Below are 24,283 nucleotides of genomic sequence, written 5' to 3'. Positions count from 1 at the left end.
TTTGTTGCAAATTAGCTTTCAAGAAATTTATCTCAATAAGGATTACATGATTTAATATATTATGCAATACATATTTTCTATATACACCATTATTTTTGGATAAGAAAAATATTAGAATTTTATAAAAATGTACTCTCTAACACAAAAAATTGTTTATAATAAACATTCATAAGTTTTCCAGATACACATTTTTAACGATCTATATTATTCTAACCTTTTTGGGTAGGTATACCCTCTGTTACTCTTCTATTTATATTCGAAGCACTTATAAGAGAAATTCGGTAACTCGAAAATTCCGATTATTTTTAAATTTTGCAGATTTGTAGGGAACCTCAAGAGAAGTATAGCGCAATTTTTGTTTTTGGCCCAATTTCAGTTCTTCAGGGTGAAAACATCCTCTGAAGGTAGATAGGTGTTTTCATATTTCCCTGTATATCGTTAAAACTATCGTAGATATAAAAAAATGGTTATAATAAACACATATTATACATATTATACATGTGTGCTTGCACACATACGTGGTAAATAATAACGTATCGTTCGAAGTGCAACGATGGGCGTGCAAAGTGCATGTATCGATTAAAATTATTTAAAAACCACTTTGTTCGAGAAATTTAGCATACATATCTGCATTTATAATGAGGTTCTACGTATTTTTCGACGTGACAGAGAATTCAACATTTTTCAAAATAACAGTGGTGGGGGAATTTTTTTATTTAAACAAAGAATTTGTATCAATTTAATTGCTTCGTTTTATAGAGCATTAAAAACCATTTAATGTTTAGTATAACCATTTTTTTATATCTACGATAGTTTTAAAGATGTACAAGGAAATATGGAAACACCTATTTACCTTCAGGGGGTGTTTTCACCCTGAAGAACTGAAATTGGGCCAAAAACAAAAATTCCGCTATACTTCTCTTGAGGTCCCCTACAAAACTGTAAAGTTTAAAAAAAATCGGAATTTTCGAGTTATCGAGTTTCCCTTGTTAGAATCAAAATTGTGTTTAACAATTTAACTATTCATTTCTGTTCTTAATACAAAAATTTGAACAATTTCCATTGCATCCCTTTGGTTCTACCTCATTTATAATTGTATTAAATAATTATATTATATCACTTCTGAGTGAATTCCATTTGATTAAAATGAAGAAAACAATTTTAGCCAGCTTTTTGATATAAATACTCCGATGTTCGACGTGTAGGTAATAAAATACTTTTGAGTAGTAGTGAAGCTGTTCGGTCGGACAAACACACATTTGCGAGCTCACAAAAGTCACGGGCATCTCCTAGATTCTAATCAAGGGCTGCGTGTACCTATTAGGGACAGTCATTGTGCGTGGGTGTACTGTGAATACAAGCCAAGGGGGAGTACAGTTTCTCCCCTCGGTATCGTAACGCTCCGACGAAAAGCAGAGGGGCTGACTTACTACCCGGCGAGAACGTCACTTGTCACGTCCGATTATGCGTGATTCTCTTATTTCCAGGTTGCAGATACCGGTATCCGGCGTGTTTTCTACGTATACAAACCAGACACCCTCTTCTACTTCTAGCAGCCACGACTATCCGAACGCGCTCGTCTGTTTCGCGTCTGCCGCGTCATTCTTCTCCTTTTTTCCCGATTACCCTCTCTAGAAGGGTGGTTCTCATTGTTAGCATGGAAAAATGAGAGGAAATTTGTAGTCGGTGATCAAGGAACGAGAGGCACAATAACGTTTCAACGCGTTGAATTTGAGATAAACTCGTGATTAATCCTAAAGTAGGCGTGTGATTTATTTGATAAACATGGGGCCATTTACAAATGAATATTATAATTAAAACATTTTTACATGGGGCCCTAATTTGATAGTCAGCTACTGCGATAATGCAGATATAATAACTTTCACCTATGTAAATTTGTAAGTTATTCAAAATATAATTTCTCATTTTTTGATCAATGCCAAATGTTTCAATAATTAAATGCAAAAAATTCCGAATTTTTCATAATTATGTCAGGTAAGGATCCATTCATCCTGGAACCTTATGGAAGGATGAAGCAAGCTAAGGGTTGGTATAAAAACAAAGGCGAACCACGTGCAGGCTTCCAGAAGTTATCGGGCTACTTCCGAACGTTAAATGTTATATCCACCAGCTATCTTCGAAATCGTGCATCTGTCGCGCATTTCGGTGAATCACTCCGTTCATGGACGGTGGGCGCTGCTCTACATTATGGCTTCCATAGTCCACGGGTGTTCCGGGATATTGCGTTCCCGTTATAGACTTCGTAGTACTCGATGGTCAGCTGCGGAAGCGCTCGTGCCACGGGTGAAACCATAAGGCCTGCAATTATGGGGTTTGCGGTCGGCCCGTGATGATTTGTTAGAACGATCCCTGTAATTAACAGGATGACTTTCAACTCCGTCTTGGCTTCTACTCGACGAAATCTTCTCCTGTGATTTTCTTTTAGACGATCGTTTTCTGAGAATCTACGACACTGTTGTTTTCTGACTTTTGACTGTCCTCCTCAGCTTCGATGTTTTAACTAATGTTTCGAAGCATTTTTCAAATGTTTTGAAAAATAAGAAGAAATCATGAATATAATATTTTAACTAAGGAGAGCAGTAGAACTTGGCTGACGGAATTACACATTTGTTTTTCACGGTATGACTGGCAGAAAACAAGGTGTTTACCAAAGATCCAATTTTAATTTAGGGAAGAAATATACTTTTAGGTACAATATAGCAGTGAAAGTATAGCTAGTTAATATACTTGTGATGTTTTTACCATCATGTACCAAAGGTACATGTAAAACATATTAACATCTCGTTGAGTAGAAAATCTAACAGTGGACCTCTTGATCGAGTTTTGGTATGTACAAAATGTGTTGATACCGTATTAAGACCTCTATTAATAGACTTTTTAATATCGACTGGTAATTTTGATATCGAATTACTTATTGAATGAAAATCAATTAATATATCTTTGATCATGAATGATTTATCTATAATTAAATTAAGTTAATAAAATTTAAGTTTAATGTAATAAAATTGAATAATATGGATCACTATTAAGTGATTAATAATAACAACAACAACAACAACATTTTAACCCTTTATGGCGTTCAAATGTACCAATTTTAATAAACAACTGATAAAATACTTTTTCTTGCTATCATATCGTAAAATCAAAGTCCATATTCATGTTATAAACGAAACTATTGTTCCCGTTAAAAATTATTTTCTATAAAGTGTAAAAATAATACATTAAAAGAAGTAAAATAAACAATAGCGAATAAAATGATTTATCAGTAAAAAAGTGCTGATAAAAAATCATTTGTAAGAAATCTATTGATGTGAAAATGTGATACACAGTCAGTGTTGCATCTTTTGTGCTCTACTTGTTCAACTTTCTTTGATCCATTTTTCTTTGATCATATCAGAGTGATCTATTCTTTGAATATGCACTTCACGCTTCCTTTCTTCTTTACATTGATGTTTCCTTCGAGGAAAGTAGAATAAGAAATGCATTATAACTTAAGAAGATGGAATTCCGTATCTGGAGCATGTTCATTTAGGTGAACGGAAGAGTGCAGCTGACAAAGTAAACGTTATTTTAAACGTAAAAATTTTACGTAACGATGACGTAACCACTCGTGTCCTGTTTATATACGTCAAATTTTTACTTCTATAATTTTTGCATTTGACTATACTATTATCTATACAATAAATTATTATGATACTGTAAAACAATTTTTCTTTATTTTTATTTTAACAGAAGAATTAGTGAAATTCACAGTAGTTTGTGAAAGAAATTTAGGTGATTTTATTCAAATGTAAATATTAAAAAGAAAATCAGAAAAATAGGAATTATAGCTTCTAATTTTCTCTCATAACAATTTTACAAATTAATATTTTTTAAAATCTATAATATAATACACATTTCTTTGTACCATTATTTTCTATACAAACTGTAAATTTACCCCTGCGGAGACTTCGACTTTCATCAAAAAAAGGGGAAATCAACATATTATTCAGCTACAGAAACAAAACAAAAAATGTACGCCTCAAAATACGCATGTGTGAACATTACTATACCTACAATAATAAAGTGAAATGCTTCGTCATACATCACTTCTAAAAATTCCTGCATATAGAAAGGGGGATACAACAATATCCACAAATATATTATTTGTTTTCCGTGTATGTATGTATGTATGTATGTATGTACAATGTACAGGGGTTAAACAAAATAATGAAAACACTTATCGTTAATGCTAATAAAAATGATTAAGCATTACGGCATTTTGCGATAACAATTATTAAGGATAAGTATAAATGTGTAATGTTTTCAAAATTCAATTGCTTAATTTATTAATAGTATCCATAATTTTACTTGAAAAATGAGTCTCTTTGAACAAATATGAAATTAAAATTGCGATTTCTGTTTCCATGATAAATTTACATTTTGACTTTTTCAGAATATTTATTAAATTATCCCATTAATAAACATCTTTAAATTACTTTAAGTACTTTCTTATTTAATTCTTGTTCAAATCACTAAAACTGGTTCAATGACATTTAAGAAGAGTTTAAAAATGCAGTCTATTCTTGTGAATTTGAATGATGTCCGTTGGCATACTGAAAAGCTCTAAAAAAATCAGTGAGTTTTTCAATATTTATTATAATTAACTGTCCCAACATTAATTCGCGTGTCGCATAGCTGTTTACTAAAACTCTTCGCGGTTGGTGCGCAGGGCCGACAATCGATATGAAGCACCGAGTATCCCGGGAGAATCGCGATATGTATTTTCAGAAGCAACGCGGTCAAAGCACACCCTCGTCTCAAAAGTTTTGTTTGCACGCGGTGCCTTTCATCGAGCATATTTACCGCTTGATCTTATTATTTCATTCGTCTAAATTTAAACACTTCAACTTCCCCGCAGCCTATCGACGCTTGTGGCCACAAGGCTGATAATTGAATTGAGGGGGTTGCAGCAATACGGAGGCAACTCCACTTTTTACGCACTTTTTGTTGTACAGGATGAGATATTTCAAACAGGTTACAGGTAGTGGAAGGAATGAACAGAATGGTTACAAAAATTAGACATAAAGTCTAATTTGGGGGTGGAATATACAAAATTAAAAAATTTAAAATAAATAGTGTATTAGTATAAATTATAATTTTAAGTTATAAGTTAAAGTTATTTGAAATGAAGGCATGAATAGATAAATGGAAAATATTTTGTAAGCCAAACTCCGTTTATTAGTCAGCAGGCAGAAATGAATATTTCCTCCTATCGAGGAAGAAAATAATATGGTAATTATCGATATCTCGGTTTTTTAACATGCTGTTGAGATAATGATTCTGAGCAACTTTTTCCCATATATATAACCGCCGCTCGGCCTTAGTTTTCGAAATATTTGCAAACGAAAGTTGCTACTATACCAATGAATTCTGCGTATATCTACACGTCCGTGGCGGTGTGTGGCTAGCACAGGATCACCTACTTATCTCCTCTTTCTGCAAGCAGATTACGGCGGCAGAAACCTAAGGAGTATAACGAGTGAACTAAATAAAAAATCGAACTCGATTGATTTCAATGATTTTGAATTTTGAATTGCGTGGCCGGCCGCTTCATGGCGACCGGAATATTAATCTAACCTAATTTAACCTAATCTAATTCACTAATTTAATTTTATATTAGATTAGGTTCGGTTAGGTTAGGTTAAATTAATATTGGATTTTTAAGTTCCACCCGTTATGTATACTACTTGACAGGTACCATGCTGTGTTTATAGAAACCAGTCATCCCATACTGACGCACACACTGCCACGGACGTGTAGATATACGCAGAATTCACTGTATAGTAGCAACTTTCTTTTGCAAATATCTCGAAAACTAAAGCCGAGCGGCGATTATCAGAATCATCATCCCAACGATATATTAAAAAACGAGGAAAATCGATGGGTTTGACGAGATATCGATAATTACCTGAAATTATCATAAAGGGGGTGATAAAATATTCAAATCTAAAATACTAATTAGGAAGGCACCAATTGATTTGCACACTTAATATGTTTAAATAATCTATAAAAATGCTCATTAACGAAATTATCTTCTTGAACTTTAATCACCGTATCGATAACTATAATTCAGTTTTCAGTGAAAATTCTCTCAGCCACTCGAAGCGTGTCCTGAGACGAATAGAGCGAGGAAAAGCGAGCTAAACCCTAGGAAAGTAAACCAATTCGTTAACCACGTTACAGGCACGCTGGTATAAGCCAAACCAAACATTGACATGTTCAATCATTTCGATCTCTCCACCTACCATCGCTTCACGAACACGATCGCGTTATACGCGCTCAAAGAGGAAGTAGATAGAGAGAAGAGGATAGGGGACGAAGAGAGTACGAGCGTTCGCCATCTGGCCTCGAAAAGAGACCCAGCTATCAAGGGGTAGAAATTGAAATGAAAACAGGAGAATCCACCCCCTTAGCTTGTCTCCGGTGCTCTCGTCAATGAGGGCTATTAGGGGACGATATGTTTTTCTTCTTTCACTGATTTCTACGCGATGCATTGACTTTCGACTTGTCAACGAGAATAATTCCTTCTTGTTTAACTGCTTCAGGAATTTCTTAAGGTACTTTCTTCCTTGGAAAATAAAAATAATTGTTTTTACACGTTTTTTTCTTCCTCCAAATTTTTCTCATTATTTGAGTAAATATTATCATTTGCTTTTTAAATTTGGATTGAATAATGGTCACACTAGACGTTTTGTGAATGATAAATAACAGATTCTACATTTTCTGTTAATTGTGAACGCTTGAAACCTACTTTGCGTACTTTTTAACACTTAGAATTTTACTCTGTAATTATAATAATAATAATACAGTCATATAGAATCAAAGGGGAACAAATCGAAAAATAGTGAAATTATGTAAAGCATGAAATAATGAAAATTATAAAAAGTGATAATACCTTCCAGAAGTCAAAAAGAACTCTTAAAATTCACTTTCCTTGCGATTCTTCCCTTGATTGTTCCTTAATTTTCTACGTACGTGTTTGTAAAAATAAATCCACTTGATAATTTGATATAAAGTAAATTAAATCCTTCACAAAAATGATTTCCACAAATTGTTGCAAATGAAAATTAATCAAAAATCTTATGCTTCTTAAAATGAAACTTTCAATTTTATATGTATGTTAAATATTTGAAGGATAAGTTGTTTTATTCTTGATCGATAATACACTATTTTACCTTTTCAACGACAATTTATTTTCATTTATTCAATTGTCATCGAAACGTCGTTTCAATTCAATCGACAGTAGGCAGCCGTATCGTTCAGCGAGCACACGAATAATCCGCTTTGGATTATTATTAACGCAACAATGACCGGAAGCTCAAGAAATTCTGTTCGAGAAAAAAAATGAAAAGCTCGCAGGGCTTCGTGCGTACATGAATAGAAACCAAATTCGTGCTTAGTTGCTTTTTCCCCTGCTGGCTATGGAAAACCTACGTTCAATTGTGGGATGGATACCCATTGTTGGATAAAATTTTAAGTACATCCGACTAGAGTGGTGCTGACCATTTTAATTTCTTGCTATGGTAAGCAATATAAACAAAAGTTTATTAAAATCACAGCAAAAGGATGCTTTCATATTTGAAGTTCCATTACCAAGGACTCTTAAAACAACAATATAATATGAATTTCAATTTCATTTTATACATTTCAAGCTTATTTGTTACTCTATTTACAAATTTTGGAATATTGCATTAAAATAGAAGCAAAGATTGATAATAAAATGAAGGTTTAAATAAGTTAGGTTGTTAAAAAAGGGCGTTATGTCAAAAATTATGATTCTACATTTTCATTTTAATTGCAGTGGATATCAATTAAATGACACCTGGTATGTCATCAATAAATTAATCTATATAAAAAACAAAATATCTATTCCTTACTTATCGTTAGATGTAAATTTATACAAATTAGGGTGGTATGATTACCATTTGTTGGTACCTTTATGTTATCAAATTTGATGAAACTTTTTATATTTTAATAATTATGATATTTGTTAAAAGATGCAGTCATGGCATAAATAAAATTTTTAAAATCGTCAAATCAAGAAATTAATCAAAAGTTAATTAATAAATTAATCTACAGGACAAAAGGTTATATAATTCGTGCAAATAATTTTACAAATAGAATTACCTAGTTTCAGAACAAACTATCCCAACCACGGTAGAAGAGCGACGATCCATCACGGTCATCGATTCGCGGTTTTGTCAATGACTATTGTGGACAAAAATAGTTTAGCATGACAATACTTGCCACGCCACACCTACATACAAATGACAACGAATGCGAGTGTTTCCAGTGGTATGCTTTCTGGCTATCCATGGCATGCATTGCAAATTGCAGGTGGATTTATGGGTGAATCGGGATGTCCCGTAGCCCAGTTCCCATGCTTCCATCATGTAATTGTCCGTAAAGATCTGTTTTATCGTAAATACTCTTGGTTGCAGGCAATCATTTGTACACAAACTGGTATACATTTGCTTCTCTTTTTAAACTGCATTTTAGTTAGAAATTTATTAACAATTTTGATGTTATGTTTAAACTTCAGATAATGAAAAAGTGAAATCTTAAATAGTAAAAATCGTTCATTACTTTTATTTTTGTGTAATAATGTTTTGTTTAAAAATTGAATTAAAGTATTATTCTATTCATTAATACAGTGTCATTTATTTTAAACAAATAATTAACTTTTTATAGGCACAATATTTATTACACTATTGGGTAGTTTTAATATTTTAATAAATTTAAAAAAATTCTAAAATACTTATCAAACTCTCTACTTAATATGTACATGTAATTGATCGTTATATCAAATATTTGCAAATTTTTACAATAAAAGTAATATCTTTTATTTATGTAATCAAGGATCTAAAGCTGTGAAGGGTTACATTTGTATTTCTCACCGCGTTGTAATATTGTAGATATCAATTAATTTGAATCCTTATAAATGGTATAATACTTTGATGGCACAGCATAATAATTACAGTTGTCAAACATAGAAATTAAACGGTATTGTAACAAATTGAAGAAAAAGCTGAGGATAAAGGGTCTTAAGTGTTGAACGACGCTTAGAATAGCATTTTGGCTATCCTCATCGAGTACTTGGCTTAACAGCATTGAACGGGTCACGTGTCGACCCGTGTCCACCGGATGTCATGGTTTTGTCGCATTTAACGCCTCTTCTGCGGACCATTCACTCGGTGGTAAAGCCATGGGCGTTTCCTTTTTCCGCCCAAGTGATCGACAGACCGGTTTCAGCTTATATCATGAGTACTTTTTGACTGATAGGAAATGTGAATTTTAAATTCAAATTTTCATTTTAAATTGTGGATGGCTTGTTAACCCTTTCAGGATGGAACATCTTTAATCCCTTTATTTGTAATAATCACCATTCAATTCGTAAACAAATCAATCATTTATTACTACTAAAACTTGGTAAATAATTCACTTATTACTTCTTATGGTGCTCCTATGAGCATTTTCTCAAAATTTCTATCTTATTGCAGCTTGAACTTAATTACCTCTTTGTATTATTCATCTAAAGATATATGTAAATTTCCCGACATTTATTGAGGTATCTCTTTTCATTCCATATCGAACAAGAAACAAATAATAAACCACTAATTTTTCTGTTTTAAGCTTGAAAATACATGTAAATGCAAAACCTTAAGAAGCTATACAAAACCTTTTAAATTATTTTCAGGTAATATGAAACCAACTACAGAATCCCCTCAAAAGAGAAAACCAAGTTCAATGAAAATTCTTCCGCTATTAAATTATACAGTGTGTCCCGCGTAACTGGAAACACTCAATTATTTCCTAAACTATTAAAGATACAAGAAATTGCTTTGGTGGTTATTGCATGATAAGAGAAGGCAACATTTTGACGCAGACGAATTCTTTTTGTATTGTTATTTTCAAAAATATAATGGCAAAGTTTGGTTTTTTAAATGGAACTATATATTTTTCTTTCGATCATTTGATACTGTTTTTGAAGTCGAATTCAATAAGCTTGCATGTATACACTTGATTTTCATTTGTTTTCGAAATATTGCGCTAACAAATTTGGAGATTTTTCACAGAAAAAATTCACTTCAGTGGGAAATATCAGCAGGGGTCCTGTTCGCGCGTAAAGTGCCGCGTGGAAATGGATACCACGGGCAGGCCCAAACTTTAGACGCGAACAGGACCCCTGCTGATATTTCCCACTGAAGTGAATCTTTCCCGTGAAAAATCTCCAAATTTGTTAGCGCAGTATCTCGAAAACAAATGAAAATCAAGTGTATACATGCAAGCTTATTGAATTACAATCATCAATCACAGGCAGTAGGGTCGTACAAATTGACTCTTTTTTTAACAGACAATTTTTAACTTCTAAGGCCATTTTTACCCAATCGTATCTACGAAGAGTCTCCAGTTAAACAGACAGTCAAAAAGATAGATGGACAAATGGAAGGAGAAATAAAGCGACAATACAATTATCTTAATGGAGTTGTGGACGCCGCCGCTGGGCATTATTGATTTCATGTGTGATACTCCTACTGACTCGTAACTCTTCTACGACGTAGGATCAAGAAAAATGTCCTTGGTATTAATCAACAAAAGGTATATGGAAAATGATGTAATATGTCTACTCAAGTCAATATAACAGTATCTAGGCAAACAAACTTTCCTTTTTAAATGAAATTGTGTGGTTTTTTTTTTACTCAGATCAATTTTTTTGAATATTCTGCATGCAAAGACATTCGAGTGCAATGTCAAAAGACAGAAATAGTTGACAATTCATGAAATAATCTAAGATTTTCAAATTCATGATTTTTGCCCCGATATTCAAGACACTCTAATATCGTTTATATTAAGAGATAATTTAAAAAGTAATTTTACATTTCTTCTACGAAGAACTAACCAGTGTTTGATAGGAATGCTACTAAAATATTTGTGTTCATTTTCGTCAAAGCTCAGTTTTCAAATTGACATGCCGTAAGTGTCATTTTACGACACTTTTGTGTCATAAAATAGTGTCAGATTTTCTCTATTTCGCAATTCGTTATTTATATGTCAAGCGGACCGTAATTGTTTCGTATTTTATCAATTATTTCCTATTACCGTGTCCTGTTGCAACAAAACCGATGTTCTTTCAGGTTGGCGCAAAAGTGGCTCACAAAACGTTGGAATGAACAATCCACTCATTCGAGTCGCCACGTGAGTTGCACGTGTCAGGAGCGTGCAAGAACAACTGGTGCCCCGTCGCTTCTGGCACCATGTGCGTCGATGAATGTGTCGCGTGCTGTACACGCGTTTTAATTCTGCTGTATAAGATCATCTCGAAACTTGTAGGTGTTACTACCCTTTTCTCCTTGTTGCGACTTACGACTCTTTGTGTTTCACTCTTTGTTGTCTGACTCCATGCAGATGACTTTTGTTCAATTTCGTGTTGGAATCATTGATCGTTATTGTAATTTGTTTCCATGCAATGATAGAATACGTATTTATTTGTTCGACTTATTCTCTATGGAATTATTCTCCAATTAAAAAATTTCTTCTGCTAATATCTATACACGTAAAGTTTGTTACATTGAATTCTTAATGTTGACCACCACAATGAAAATAGATATATGTAGTCAGAAATATTAAAACTGTAGTTATTAGTTTATTGTAGTTAATAGGATACAATCGGTTAATGTTCAAATTTAAGCTTCTCAATTGGTACCTTGCATTACAAATATAATACTGACACTATTCAAAATCTCTTTACTTTGATTAATCATTCAATTATTTAAAACTTGAGGCACCGATCACTGGTGACTACCACGATGTGTTAATGTAATTTCCCTTTTTCCCTTCGCTTTTTAATTATATGACTTAATTAAATTCATACCATCCATCACATTTAATATGGTAATTATAATATTTTTATCATTAAATTAGTTTCGCTATAGAATCAATCAATTGCTTCCTAAGTGAATTTAAGTAAGTTTATATTCTATCATAAGCAGACTATGTAGATAAATAAAAATGTTAGCTTAAAGAACCACCATGTCACTCGCTACACGAGATCATCGATTAAACTGTCTTTGATGGTCTTAAAAATGTTGAAAGGGTCGCAGCTAGGGGCCAACAAGAGGCGCCCGCATTTTCGGCGTAAGTTACACCACTCGACTTTGAAAGTTTCAAGGATAAGCCAGCTCGATGATAAACAACTCGAAAAGTAACTCCTAATCGCACATAACAATGCCATTGTACAATACAACGAACGACCAACTGGCATGACTGATAGTACGTTCTCGACAACATATGGGGTAGAGTAGATGGTCTTCTACTTAATGTTTCGTGCTTTCTACCCTTCTGTAGAATCAACTGCCGATAGCCACTTGGGAAAATAAGGGTCAGTACTTGAAACGGATCTTTGCTTTTGATAATGATACATTGGAGCGATGGTTTTTCATCGAATTTTGAGATTTACCTATGTACAGTTGAATATTTTGAAAGAATGACGGAGCTTTGAGCATTAGATGGAAAGTAAAAGGACTGAGAAATATAAAATTCTTTAAATGTGTCTCAGATACAATTTTACTAAATTAGTCGGTTTCAGTACTAGAATATTTAATTAACATGGCAGCACTTTATGCGGAGAAAGTTTAGATTTTTAGAAAAATAACGGTACATTTTTCGTTGCTAATAACATTTTAATAAGCAACGACCGACGATTAAGTTATAAGGAAAAATTACTCAGGGAGGTGTCCCTTATATTATATGTTAAGGTCATTGGAGCGGGGTCTCCTAAAGAAGAGGTTTACCAAAGAAATAAAATGTTATATACCTTTACTGTTAGATAGTTGATTCAGTGGCTTACCAAAATGAAATTAGCATAACACATGCTTATAGGTATACTCGCGATGAAATCAGGCTTCTCTAGGGATAACAGCGATACAGTGGAAGCAGGAGTTTTTAGAATTTTAATTTCAATACCAATGTTAAAAGCAATATAGAAAAAAAATAATATAATTTTTAATTATTAATTATTATAAAATTTAGTATATAAACTAAGAAATATGAATAATAAAGTAAATTTTCATTCAAATTTTCCCGTGTACATAAACGCTTATAAGCAAGTGGTGAATGGGCAACGTCATTTTCTCCGACCATGTCTAGGGAAAGGGATAGGACGGCAACCCGGGATATCAACATTTTTTCTAGGGAAGTCTGATTTGATCACGAGTGTATATGTATGCATACTGTAAATAAAGTATGTAGAATATAGTGTACCATAGAATATACTATACATATACTGTAATTTGTGTTATTTTATTTCCTTACCTTGCAGACAAATTCATTTAAATTCACTGAGGTGTGTATTCCATTGAAAAAAAATATTAACTAAACTTTGAAACACATTAAAAGCCAACTATATGATAGCTTTTTGCCGAAAACTTACTGTAAATGCTATTATTTACACATCTGCATGAAGTGTTTAAAATTGATATAAAATAGGATAAGTACCTAAATGTATTAAAGTAGTCGCACTTCCACGCCTATTTATAAATGTCGTATGAACTGATATGAAGAATAATTTTAATTAAATGATACAAATCAAAACTAAGGGAGAAAGAAGAAACAGAAGCAAACAAACAAAAACAAATGAATATCAAATTAAAAAGGACTCACGTTCTTCCTTGATCGGAAAACAGCTTGGTGTTTTGATCTTCCGTTCTAAAACAAAAGGAAAAGAACAAACCGATTAAAACTATTAAAATAAATCATATAAAAAAATGAAAATAAAAGAACGAATATTAAAAGAAATTATTTAAATAAAAAATAGAATTCCAATAAATAAAATTAGAAAGCTGTTATGAAATGTTTTATTGTATTTGCATAAACTATAACAGAAAGCTCGGTTAATTCGAATTCTTTACCGACTTATACGTGATTTTGTTTCAGAAATATGTAGACAATGCTGACGTTTTATCTTACCAAGGATAGTAAGGTTTTTATGGGATATCGTGTCAGTCGTGCTTCAACATGACAGTACTTTTCTCGCGGTAAAGATGATAAATAATTTACCTGCAAACGAGTACACTCGTTCACCTACCTGTGCAATATTCTGATTCGTCACCCACGTGAATTAAACTGTTCGCGAGTAAACACTGAAATTGCCATGTATACTTTACAAAGAAAAAAAAAAAAAACGCAAAAATTGCGTGGAAAATATTCACTCACATAATTTTGCACGTTAAATTAAATTGAAATTAGATAAACATATTTGTTATTAAATTTATGTACAGAACGCATGCAGAAACATAGACTGAATGAAAATATGCATAATTCACATAACAATTAGCATTTCGAAAGATTTAGAATAAATAATAATCTTCTACTTTCTGAATTTTTCGTTGAAAGTAAATTAGTTTACTTTTACCATACTGATTGTGAGATTCATAATTTCTTTAAATGAAATAACTCATTTTTTATGATATTTCGTTTTAAGTATTGTTTGTAACTAAAAATTAAATTATTTTGTAATATCTATATTTTGTTATAAATTTCTCATTAGATTAAGAATAAATAATTCAGAATTTCATTAGCAATGAGGGCTACAATTGACCAATTTTGTACTTGTCCTTTGCATATTCTATTGTCTTATCAAGTATCATTTAATGACATAGAACATAAAATAGTCGAACATCAATCTATAGTATGATTATAAAATTAATTTTAAGTGACAATTAATCATTTTGTGTTAAGAATATTTATGATACTCTTATACAGTGTGTCCCGCGTAACTGGAAACACTCAATTATTTCCTAAACTATTAAAGATACAAGAAATTGCTTTGGTGGTCATTGCATGCTAAGAGGGGGCAACATTTTGACGTAGACGAATTTTTTTTTAAATTGTTATTTTCAAAAATATAATCGCAAAGTTTGGTTTTTCAAATGGAACTATATATTTTTCTTTCGATCATTTGACAGTGTTTTTGAAGTCGAATTCATTAAGCTTGCATGTATACACTTGATTTTCATTTGTTTTCGAAATATTGCGCTAACAAATTTGGAGATTTTTCACAGAAAAAATTCACTTCAGTGGGAAATATCAGCAGGAGTCCTGTTCACCAGGGTTGTATAATCATAATCATCAAAATTTAAACTCCAAACTAACATATCACAAGTGTTATTTTGAGGTACTTGCATATCATTAAATTCTGTTTGACTTTTTATATTTTGATATCTACCAGAATACCAAATTCAACATGAATAATAATTCTTAATGATACTATACATCCGTTTGATGTATGATGATGAGCTTGAATTTTAAATAGTTTAAAAATTATTAATTTATGTATTGATTTTAAGTTTATTTTTTTACATTATTATTTTATAAATATTTTATAAATTTATCACCTGCAATACTTTGTATTGGTAAAATAATTGTTGAATGAACTTGAAAAGGATTTTCAATTAATAATGCAAGTTTTTAATATGCAACAACTGAATAGAATGGATCTCAACGCAAGGTTGCAAAAAATGAACTTCATATTCAGTATAATTCGTTAACATACTACGGTTTCAAAATGTATTGTACCTCATGCTTTTCGCAGTAACAAGCCATCGTCATTAAATGTATATGTATAAACATAAGTTTTCTGAGTGCGCGGTTTAAACGGTGTTTAGTTCCCATCAAGAGCCACTTAATCTTCGATCGTGTAAACTCACGCAACAATGGGTCACGCGTGGCCACAAAAGGGGCACACGTGATTGCGTGGACCAAACCTCATCGAGTAGTCACGTGGCGCCGGAAAAACGGGCACAACATCCGCACGAGCCGGTTGTTCTTCATCGAAAAACCTAACCGCAAACCACGAAAAAATCCACCAGCACAGCCTACAAGAAAAACAACCCCCGGGTCATGGGTTCCCACGTATATACGCGCGTAAACCAACTCCAACCCCCTCGAATTTTCGGTGTAACGTTTCGGATTACACGGTGTTTAGCTGTTGCCCATTGCTCGTGCGGTATTCCTTGTTTGTCGAGGACCGTAATCGAATCGTTTTCCAAACTATTGTTGGCAACTTTGATGCTTTACTGGATTAACGCATTTGCCACCAGCGCAGTCACATGTACAATGGATAAAAAAAAAATATTTACACACTCTTTAAAAGTTCAAACTTTTCTAAAATTGAACTAAACGACTTGAGCTTTTTTGAGAAGCTAAAAAGGTTGGTTTATTAGATGACCCGAGAAAATTGTAATCGGTTGAAATTACGAGCCATGATCTAATTGTAAGCCTGTAATCAAAATTTGAAAAATACTTTCCGTACATTTATGTAAATTACATTTGCAAATAATATTAAATCTAACATTTAAGTTTGGCATTTGAAATAGTAAATGGTGTCAGGCAAGTAATTATTCGTAAAGTAATAACTGGAGATATTTTACTGAATCATATGTTACAATCATATAATAAATCTTCATGAGAAATTAATCTAGTGAAGAAAAATTATAAAATTACGTATGTAATTAGATAAAGTCAGTTTTGCTGAATTTCTATTTAATTAATGAAGATTGAATTCAGTTCCCGTGATTAATTATGAATTGAAATTAATGTTCGAAACTAAAGCAATCAAAATATCACCAATTCTTTTATAAAAAACTTATTTTAAATAATGAGATATTAAATTATGGAACTATTTAATTTTGCTACATTCTTTTCAACCCTTACCCCTATTTTTATAATAGCTGCATCACAAATGTTAAATGAAATCTTTAAATAGGATAATTATAGTAAATAATTGAAGAATTAGGGATTTAGATCATGACAGGGTTAATTTTGATAAGAACTTCTTTTTATATACTTTATATATAACTCTTAATCAAATATTGACATTCTAATAGTGACGAACGAAATATTTAATCTTATCGAAGACATTCCTCTTCAGACAGTAACTTGACTCACGTGTCGGTGACATACTGAAGTACATATAATAGTGTTATCTCGGTGTTAGTCAATGTGATAACTTGCGTAGAAGCTTCTGAAAAGGAGGTCGACTTATGTCGCAGCATGTTACCTATTGAGGAAACTTCATCACTTAAAACATATATGTATTCAGCACCAGCTTTAGGGAAGGGTGAAATATGTAGGATTACCGGTCAGGGCAGTAAACATCCTCGGCGCCTTAAATACCATTTATAAAAACGTGTAATAAAAAATGTATCAACTTCGAGATAGAACATTTATATGTGCATATATTATTATTGAGCGGGGGGGGGGGGGGGGAGAAAATTTTGCCCATAGTGACAAATACGCAAATTGTAAGACGAGTCCTACGTGTATCCACTGTGATTATTATACGTAAAAGTACCATGACTTATATTACTTAATAGAAATGCAAGCACAGTTTTTAAAAGTTCGTGTATCTTTTTATATCAGATAAATAATATTTTTACTTCAACAACGATGAAATATGATTATTTAGTGGGGCGTATTTATACAGATACGTGTAACTGTATTTAATGTGTTTTTATTTCAAAAATGCTGTATCAATAGTACCATATCTTAAAGATTCATAGGTTACAAATTGAATGCTAACAGTTCTTGATAGAAAATCAATTAACGAACATTTGATTACCAATATTTTATTTATAATCCAAATCAGTCAAATTGGATGTGCTATAATTTCGAAAATCTTAATACTTGCTCTATAAGTGAAATGTTAAATGATACATTCCAGTCCGTTCGTGATATAATTTTAGTTCATTTAATTATTATTGATTTGTCATTGCCATTAATTCCAGGAACCTAATAATTTTAAGACGGCCGCTACTCAGACAAATACCAAATAAAATAATTTTACTTCTATCTGTTAAAAATCTTTATTTTTTTACCTATTTAAAATTTCTGATCATTAAAATAGATTAATAAGTTCTAAAGACTGCAATTTTTTAAATATCTAAAAAATGTACTTTATTTTGTAACTTGAAAATCCTGTACATATAAACTGTTGAATAATTATTTAATTATTGAAATAATTATTTGAAAAATATGAGTGTTGAATAAATATATTCCTTTTTGTAACTTGATAAGCATGTGTCAAAAACATGATTTGCATGTATAAAAACTAATTCAAATAAAACATTTTAACATAATTATAATAATAACATAATGTTTTTACTAAAAGAAACAGTCTAAAGTATTATCAATTTATATAAGAATAATTTATATAAGAATAACGCCTACCATGATCCCACGAGTATATCCAAAGATGAAAAAAAAGAAGAAAAACAAAAGAAACTGTCATAAAAAAGAAACTATCGATCAAACCTCAAATTTGAAACGTCAGCCCGGAAATGGGCTGTCTTCGATCGCTTACAAGAGAAAGGAAAAAACTGGTAATAGCGTAATGACCCACAGGGTGAGACGTGGTAACTTGATGCCAAGGCTCGACGCGTGCCCAAAGGACTCCCAGGAACAGTTCCTTTCCCAGATGCTGCTTTACACGCCGTTTGCTTTTCTCCGTGTCCTCGTCGCGTTTTATCGTCGCATTAATTTTCACAACAGGAGGAAAACGACTTCGCGACGTGCTATTTTCTAACTTTTTTACGCTCTAGTCGTATCGTGGCTATGAATAACAGTATCGTAGACGTGAATTTTATCCGAGGTGCAAAGAAATTCTGAGTCCTCTGAATCGAAACCGTTCACTTTGTCGACACGATTATTTTGTCGACAATTATTTGGTTTTTTGGTTTTTATAATCTATTTTTTGTTTCGTTTTATTATTTTTTTGGTTTTTGTTTTATTATTTTTTTGGTTTTTGGTGTTTTGTTTTACGTAATTGTCGACAAAGTGAACCAGATCCCCTCAGAATAACTTCTGATTTCTTTTTTAGGAATAAAAGATAATAAGAGTTTGAAAAATATTGAAATTATAAGCATTCGAGCTGTTTTGATTCTTCAAATTTAATGGAAGGAAAAGTTAATTTTTTATAAGAGATTGAAGTATATTTAGTTTTGCTGAATTAATTTTGTGTCTACAAAGCAGTAGCTTATTGTTAGTGATGAAAATCTTAAGTGACGCATTGTTTAACCCTGGGACGACAGACCGTGAAGTGTCACAATTTTAATTTAATTTTACATTTCATATTAATTTCATTTGCTAAATCTTACACTGTTCCTTTAAAAATGATTATTCCAATATATGAAACCGTTTCGTTTAAAAATCATACATTTAACTTTAGGTTGGTATCCTTGTACGAGTTTTGTAAGTTTAGGTCTCGATTAACCCATGCTCCACTGTTCAAGGGTTAATATACATATAAATGATACATAAATAAAACGTAAATTTTCTTTGACAAATATTATAGTTTCTTGAGTTATAATATATGTAGATATACCGTTCTTTTTATCAATTTACTTTTATTGTCAAGAAATATTTGAAATACATATTTAAATTATTAGATGTTACACAGTTTAAATAACAGGAAATGAAACTTCGACAAATAAAATAATTTTATTTTAATAACCTGAAGAATAAAATAAAATAATTTTATTTGACTTTTTTGTAACATTTAAAATTTGAAATATTTTTTCTCTAAATTTTATTCAGCTCTACTTAATATCCATAGAACTTGTAGAGTCGCAAACATCCCTGAAATAATGACTTTATTTGTCAAAATTTCATTTCTATTTAAAATACCATTTTATTTGAACTCTTCAGCATTTACTTACGTTAATGTTTTCATGAAATAGTTTGAAATATTTGTTCCTTTAATTTTTCCTAAGTCCTGAGGCTACAACGCATCCCCAAAACAATTAAATCGTTGAAAGCTGAGTTTCGTCTGTGCAGGTCATAAAAAATGACACATCGAGAGGGTATCGATACGTGGGCGGCTAATAATTTTCTCTCATAAAGACAGAAACTGGTCATTGCTGGTCGATAACCGTTATTTAACGACGTTACAAGCCCGATGTATCACGCGTAGTGGTTGCTCGGGGCAAAGTCGTGGAGAGAAAACGAAGAACACGAAGGAAACGAAAGCCGGAAGGGTCGTTGGGGTTCGTTCCAACGGGGTTTCCGGCGTGGGTAGTGGAGATGCGGCGATGCCATAAAAAGAGAAATAGGAAAAACCACCGTCACCGCAGAAACTTTCGACTTGGAAAGCAATTCCCATCTCGGCGGTCCGCGAACATTTCACCAAGAGAAATGTAGGTGGGAAAACGTTCCTGCTCTTTTGTACGGAAGAAAAAAGACCGGCCAGCTTTATTATTACTTCAGAATATTTAGTGCGTACTGGCTCTCTAATCGATCTTCTCATCTTCTTCTTAAATGGTTGAAGACATTTAGGCATCTTAAAAATAATGTCCTCTCCAAAAAAATATTTTAAACAGTATGTCCATGTTTACTATTATTTTTAATCATTCATTATCAACTTAACATACATTACAATTTTTTACAAAACACGTTATGATCTTTTGTTTAATATAAATTTTACTGGCTAGGATCTATTTATGCCAAAACTTATTACCATTTTTACCATTCATTGAAACATCAAAACTGATACTTTTTTTTCAATTCTTTATACTGTTTTTAATTCCAATCCTAAATTACGTAACTATCTACTTACTTCTAAAATTTCTGAGATGAAAATATAGGTAAAATATTTAACGAAATGCTAATAATCAGAATTAATCAATTTTACCGTTTCTAATCATTCTATGCTTCAATTTCTAATCTCGATTATCAATATTTTCTTTCTTTCAACAAGATATTAAAACTTGGTACTTCATCTCAATTGAATTTCTTAGATTTCTAAATCATATTACAATAGAAAAATAATAAGTCCCCTAGTGCAAGAACAGGCAAGGTATAAATTTACTGTTGACAAACATAACACCGAAAATTTTATTTTATTTTATAGGCGGATCATTACAAGATTATTGTTTTACCATTAATATGACTTGTTACCCTATTTTCAATACTAATAATCTCATGCCATTAATATTGTTAACAACATTTATTAAAATGTTTAAAAATTATCAATTAATTATAACACTGTCCTACAGCAAAACTAAAAGTTTTGATAACTCCTTTTGTTTTATAAATTATCCACACTCAAGTTCAAAGAATTGGATAATAAGTATATAAAAAAACTCAAATTTTATTAATTTAAACAATCTAATCAACATGAAATTACCAAACAGCAAGAAAAACCCTTATAGAAAGAATGCCTTTTTCATCTCTCTAATACGATAAGCTCTTCCAATCACCGGCTTAGGCTACCTTAAGCCGGAAAAGTACGTTCCCAACGCGCGATACAGACGCACAAACTCGACAGGAATCTCAAGGTTTGGTCCTTTGAAAACGACAAAGCCGATCCGTCGCCGTCCGCAACAAAGATGCGAACCTTCATCCTCATTTTCCCGCCCCGGCACTTCCACCCACGCGCGTGAATACCACGCGCCCTCTAACCAGCCGCCATTTTCTTTCCACCCCCGTCACCATCCGACTCCCATTCGCCATGAGCCACCGTTTCCTATGGTTACCATTTACGCGAGGGATGCTTGACATCCTCATTGGAGCTTTCTACGCTTTGTTAAACCGCGACTCTTTCCTTGTCTGTCTGTTCCGAAATTTCACTTGGCCCCATTTTCTTCTGTGTTATCAACATGTGTTTTCTTATCATATCGTGTTTGATCATTTCAGTTCATGGCCAATGATTGGTTTCAAGTTGTTCTGGGAAATATTTTCTCATTGTAACGATGAAGTCATCAAATCGTTAGGTTGTGGCAAATTAAATAGCCGATTTGGAAAATGAAAAGTTAGAGATTTGATGACATAACAGTATTGCAAAATAGCACTTATAATAATATCAATATGAAGCTTAAATTGGCTGAAAATTCTTAACATAAAGTGACTGGTTCTCTAATAGAAGAAATGATCGATCAATCAATTCACTTTCTATGTTTCGGAGTCGCTATTTTTTGTAGTAATTAGCAATCAGCTATTTTATATTACGAAAAATCATGTTGAACTTCATATTTTCCAAAATTAGTCATTGTTTATTGTAATTGGCAATCGATCATTTTACATAAAGAACATTAGTAAAACGTCTGTTCTGTAATTTTCTTCAGACCCTTAACTTTCAATAATATATTGTATACAGTGGTAACTCTGTATACGTCCTGTTTGGACGTGACTAATTTTACTCGGTATACGACATAAATTTTTTCTGTGAATTTTGCGTCATTTTTAAATAATTAAATTAATAATCAATTATATTCGGAGTTGATGTATTATTAACTGACTGATCATACAAGTAAGGGTGCAAAACAGGAGGCAATAAAATTTATTCCATTTGGTTTGCTAATTTAGAATTTATCATTAGGTTACATTTATATTTTACAAATTAATTATGTTAAATAAACTAGTGAATATTTTTTATAAACTTTTAAATGCTGCTCATGACATAAACAGTGTTTAAATTATTTTACATGAGATCAATAGGAGTTTTTTTACATGAGAACGGATTAATCATTTTTACATTACTTCTTATGGGAAAGGTTGGTTTGGTATACGTTCTATTCGGTACAAGTCCAAACATCAGGAACAGATTAAGGTCGTATACCGAGGTACCACTGTATTATAAGTGCTATTTTGTAACAATTTTATGTCATGAAATTGTGTCAGACTTTATACACTTTAAAACTAATTACTGCTTGCTGTGCTTGACGATCAGTCATTCTACATAACAACATCAACAAATCAATTACATAGTAATTTTCTTCAAACCTCAAGTTTGAAATTAATGTGCCATAAGTACTATTTTATGATACTTTTATGTCATCAACTAATTTTCTACAGTATTGAAATCCGCCTTGCGATACGATAGAACTTAATAGCCACGTGTTACTAGGTAGGAAACGCTCAATCGACTGGCAGTACCAGTAGAAAAGGCTAACAGAGGCGTGCAGTTTAGACCGGTCTGTTTGGGCCTAAGTTTAGATTTAGGTTTAGATTTAAGCACATTCGCTATCGTGCCCGAAGCAATACCGTATTGATTGTGGGGTGGCCGAGCCTCCGAACACATTACATGATTAAACCGCCCCAATGGCATAGCAACCAGTCTTGCAGCACTTACCTTATTAAAATATCCACCACTCTCACCGCGCCCTTTTAACAAAACCTTCACGCGGACCCGCGAACTAGCTACAATTTCGTCCTCTATTCTTCGTTATCGAAGAATGTTCGAACAATTTTTGTTAGCTGTTTAGTTTGAACCTTCGTTCGAAAAGGATGAGGATCCATTAAATACTTAAACGCGTTAATCCTTAAACGACGGAATCTGGGTTAATCGACGCCCAAACATACAAAATGTAAACAAGGATGTTAACCTAAAGATGAATGTATAATTTTTAAATGAAAGAATTTCATATATCGGGAACATAATTTTTAAAGGAACAATATAAAATTTAAAAAATAAAAATAATATAAAATAAAAAATGAAATTAATATTGTGGCCGTCTCCATGGTCCGCTGTCCGAGAATTAACACTTTCAACAAATAAAGAAACTATTGCTGATTTCGTATTTTTTTTTCTAAAAAAAAAGTTTCAGATGAGAAGAGTGTGGGATTAGGATCACATTAGAATGTAACTTTGAAATCATATCCATACGAATGTTTTTTTTTTTCTCAACAAACATTAAAATAAAGGAAAATTAAGAGAATTATATGAAAATATAATTCAGAGTTTTAGAAATATGAAAGATTAGACAGTTAAGGCAAAAGGTTATAGTAATATTGTAACCAACATAAATAATAAAAAAGGTAGCATTACAAGTAAACAAATAAAAAAATAATATTTTATTATAACAGATACTAACGGTATAAAACAATGTAATAATAGAAAAGTTTTACCATTTCAATTTTATTTTCAATGTTCATGTTGGGATTAATTTTTAAACAAACTTTCATTATGAAAGGAAAATTTTAAAGTGAAGATGTTTTGTTCTAAAAATAGGTAAAAAGAAATACTCTTCCTAAGAGAATGCAAGGACTTTTAGAATAGGAAGGAATAGGTTTCTAGAGCTCGTAACTCATTTGTCATGCACCTGAATGGAGCCGTTAAAAAATATTTAGTAGTCAGAAATTGAAACCTCGTAGCCGTAGCGAATGGAACCGAGAAATCTCTGGATAAGGGTATTCATAATTGAAGAAATCTTCGACCTTGTTCTACTCA

The 24,283-nt window shown here is 32.1% G+C and overlaps 1 protein-coding gene across 2 annotated transcripts in view; it reads right to left on the bottom strand.

Annotated features, from left to right (window-relative positions):
- The window catches only part of LOC114876223 (LIM/homeobox protein Lhx3), a 73,998-nt gene that overhangs the window by 43,930 nt on the left and 5,785 nt on the right, over positions 1-24,283 (bottom strand). For both annotated transcript variants that reach the window (XM_046290066.1, XM_046290065.1), the window contains exon 2: positions 13,723-13,767. In XM_046290066.1, the coding sequence (XP_046146022.1) occupies positions 13,723-13,767 (45 nt within the window). The remainder of the gene's footprint in view (positions 1-13,722; positions 13,768-24,283) is intronic.

Source organism: Osmia bicornis, chromosome 2, assembly GCF_907164935.1.
Source record: "Osmia bicornis bicornis chromosome 2, iOsmBic2.1, whole genome shotgun sequence".
In the NCBI taxonomy this organism is placed as follows: Eukaryota; Metazoa; Arthropoda; class Insecta; order Hymenoptera; family Megachilidae; genus Osmia; species Osmia bicornis.
Note: the sequence above shows the minus strand (reverse complement) of the source record. Positions and strands in the feature narration are given on the sequence as shown.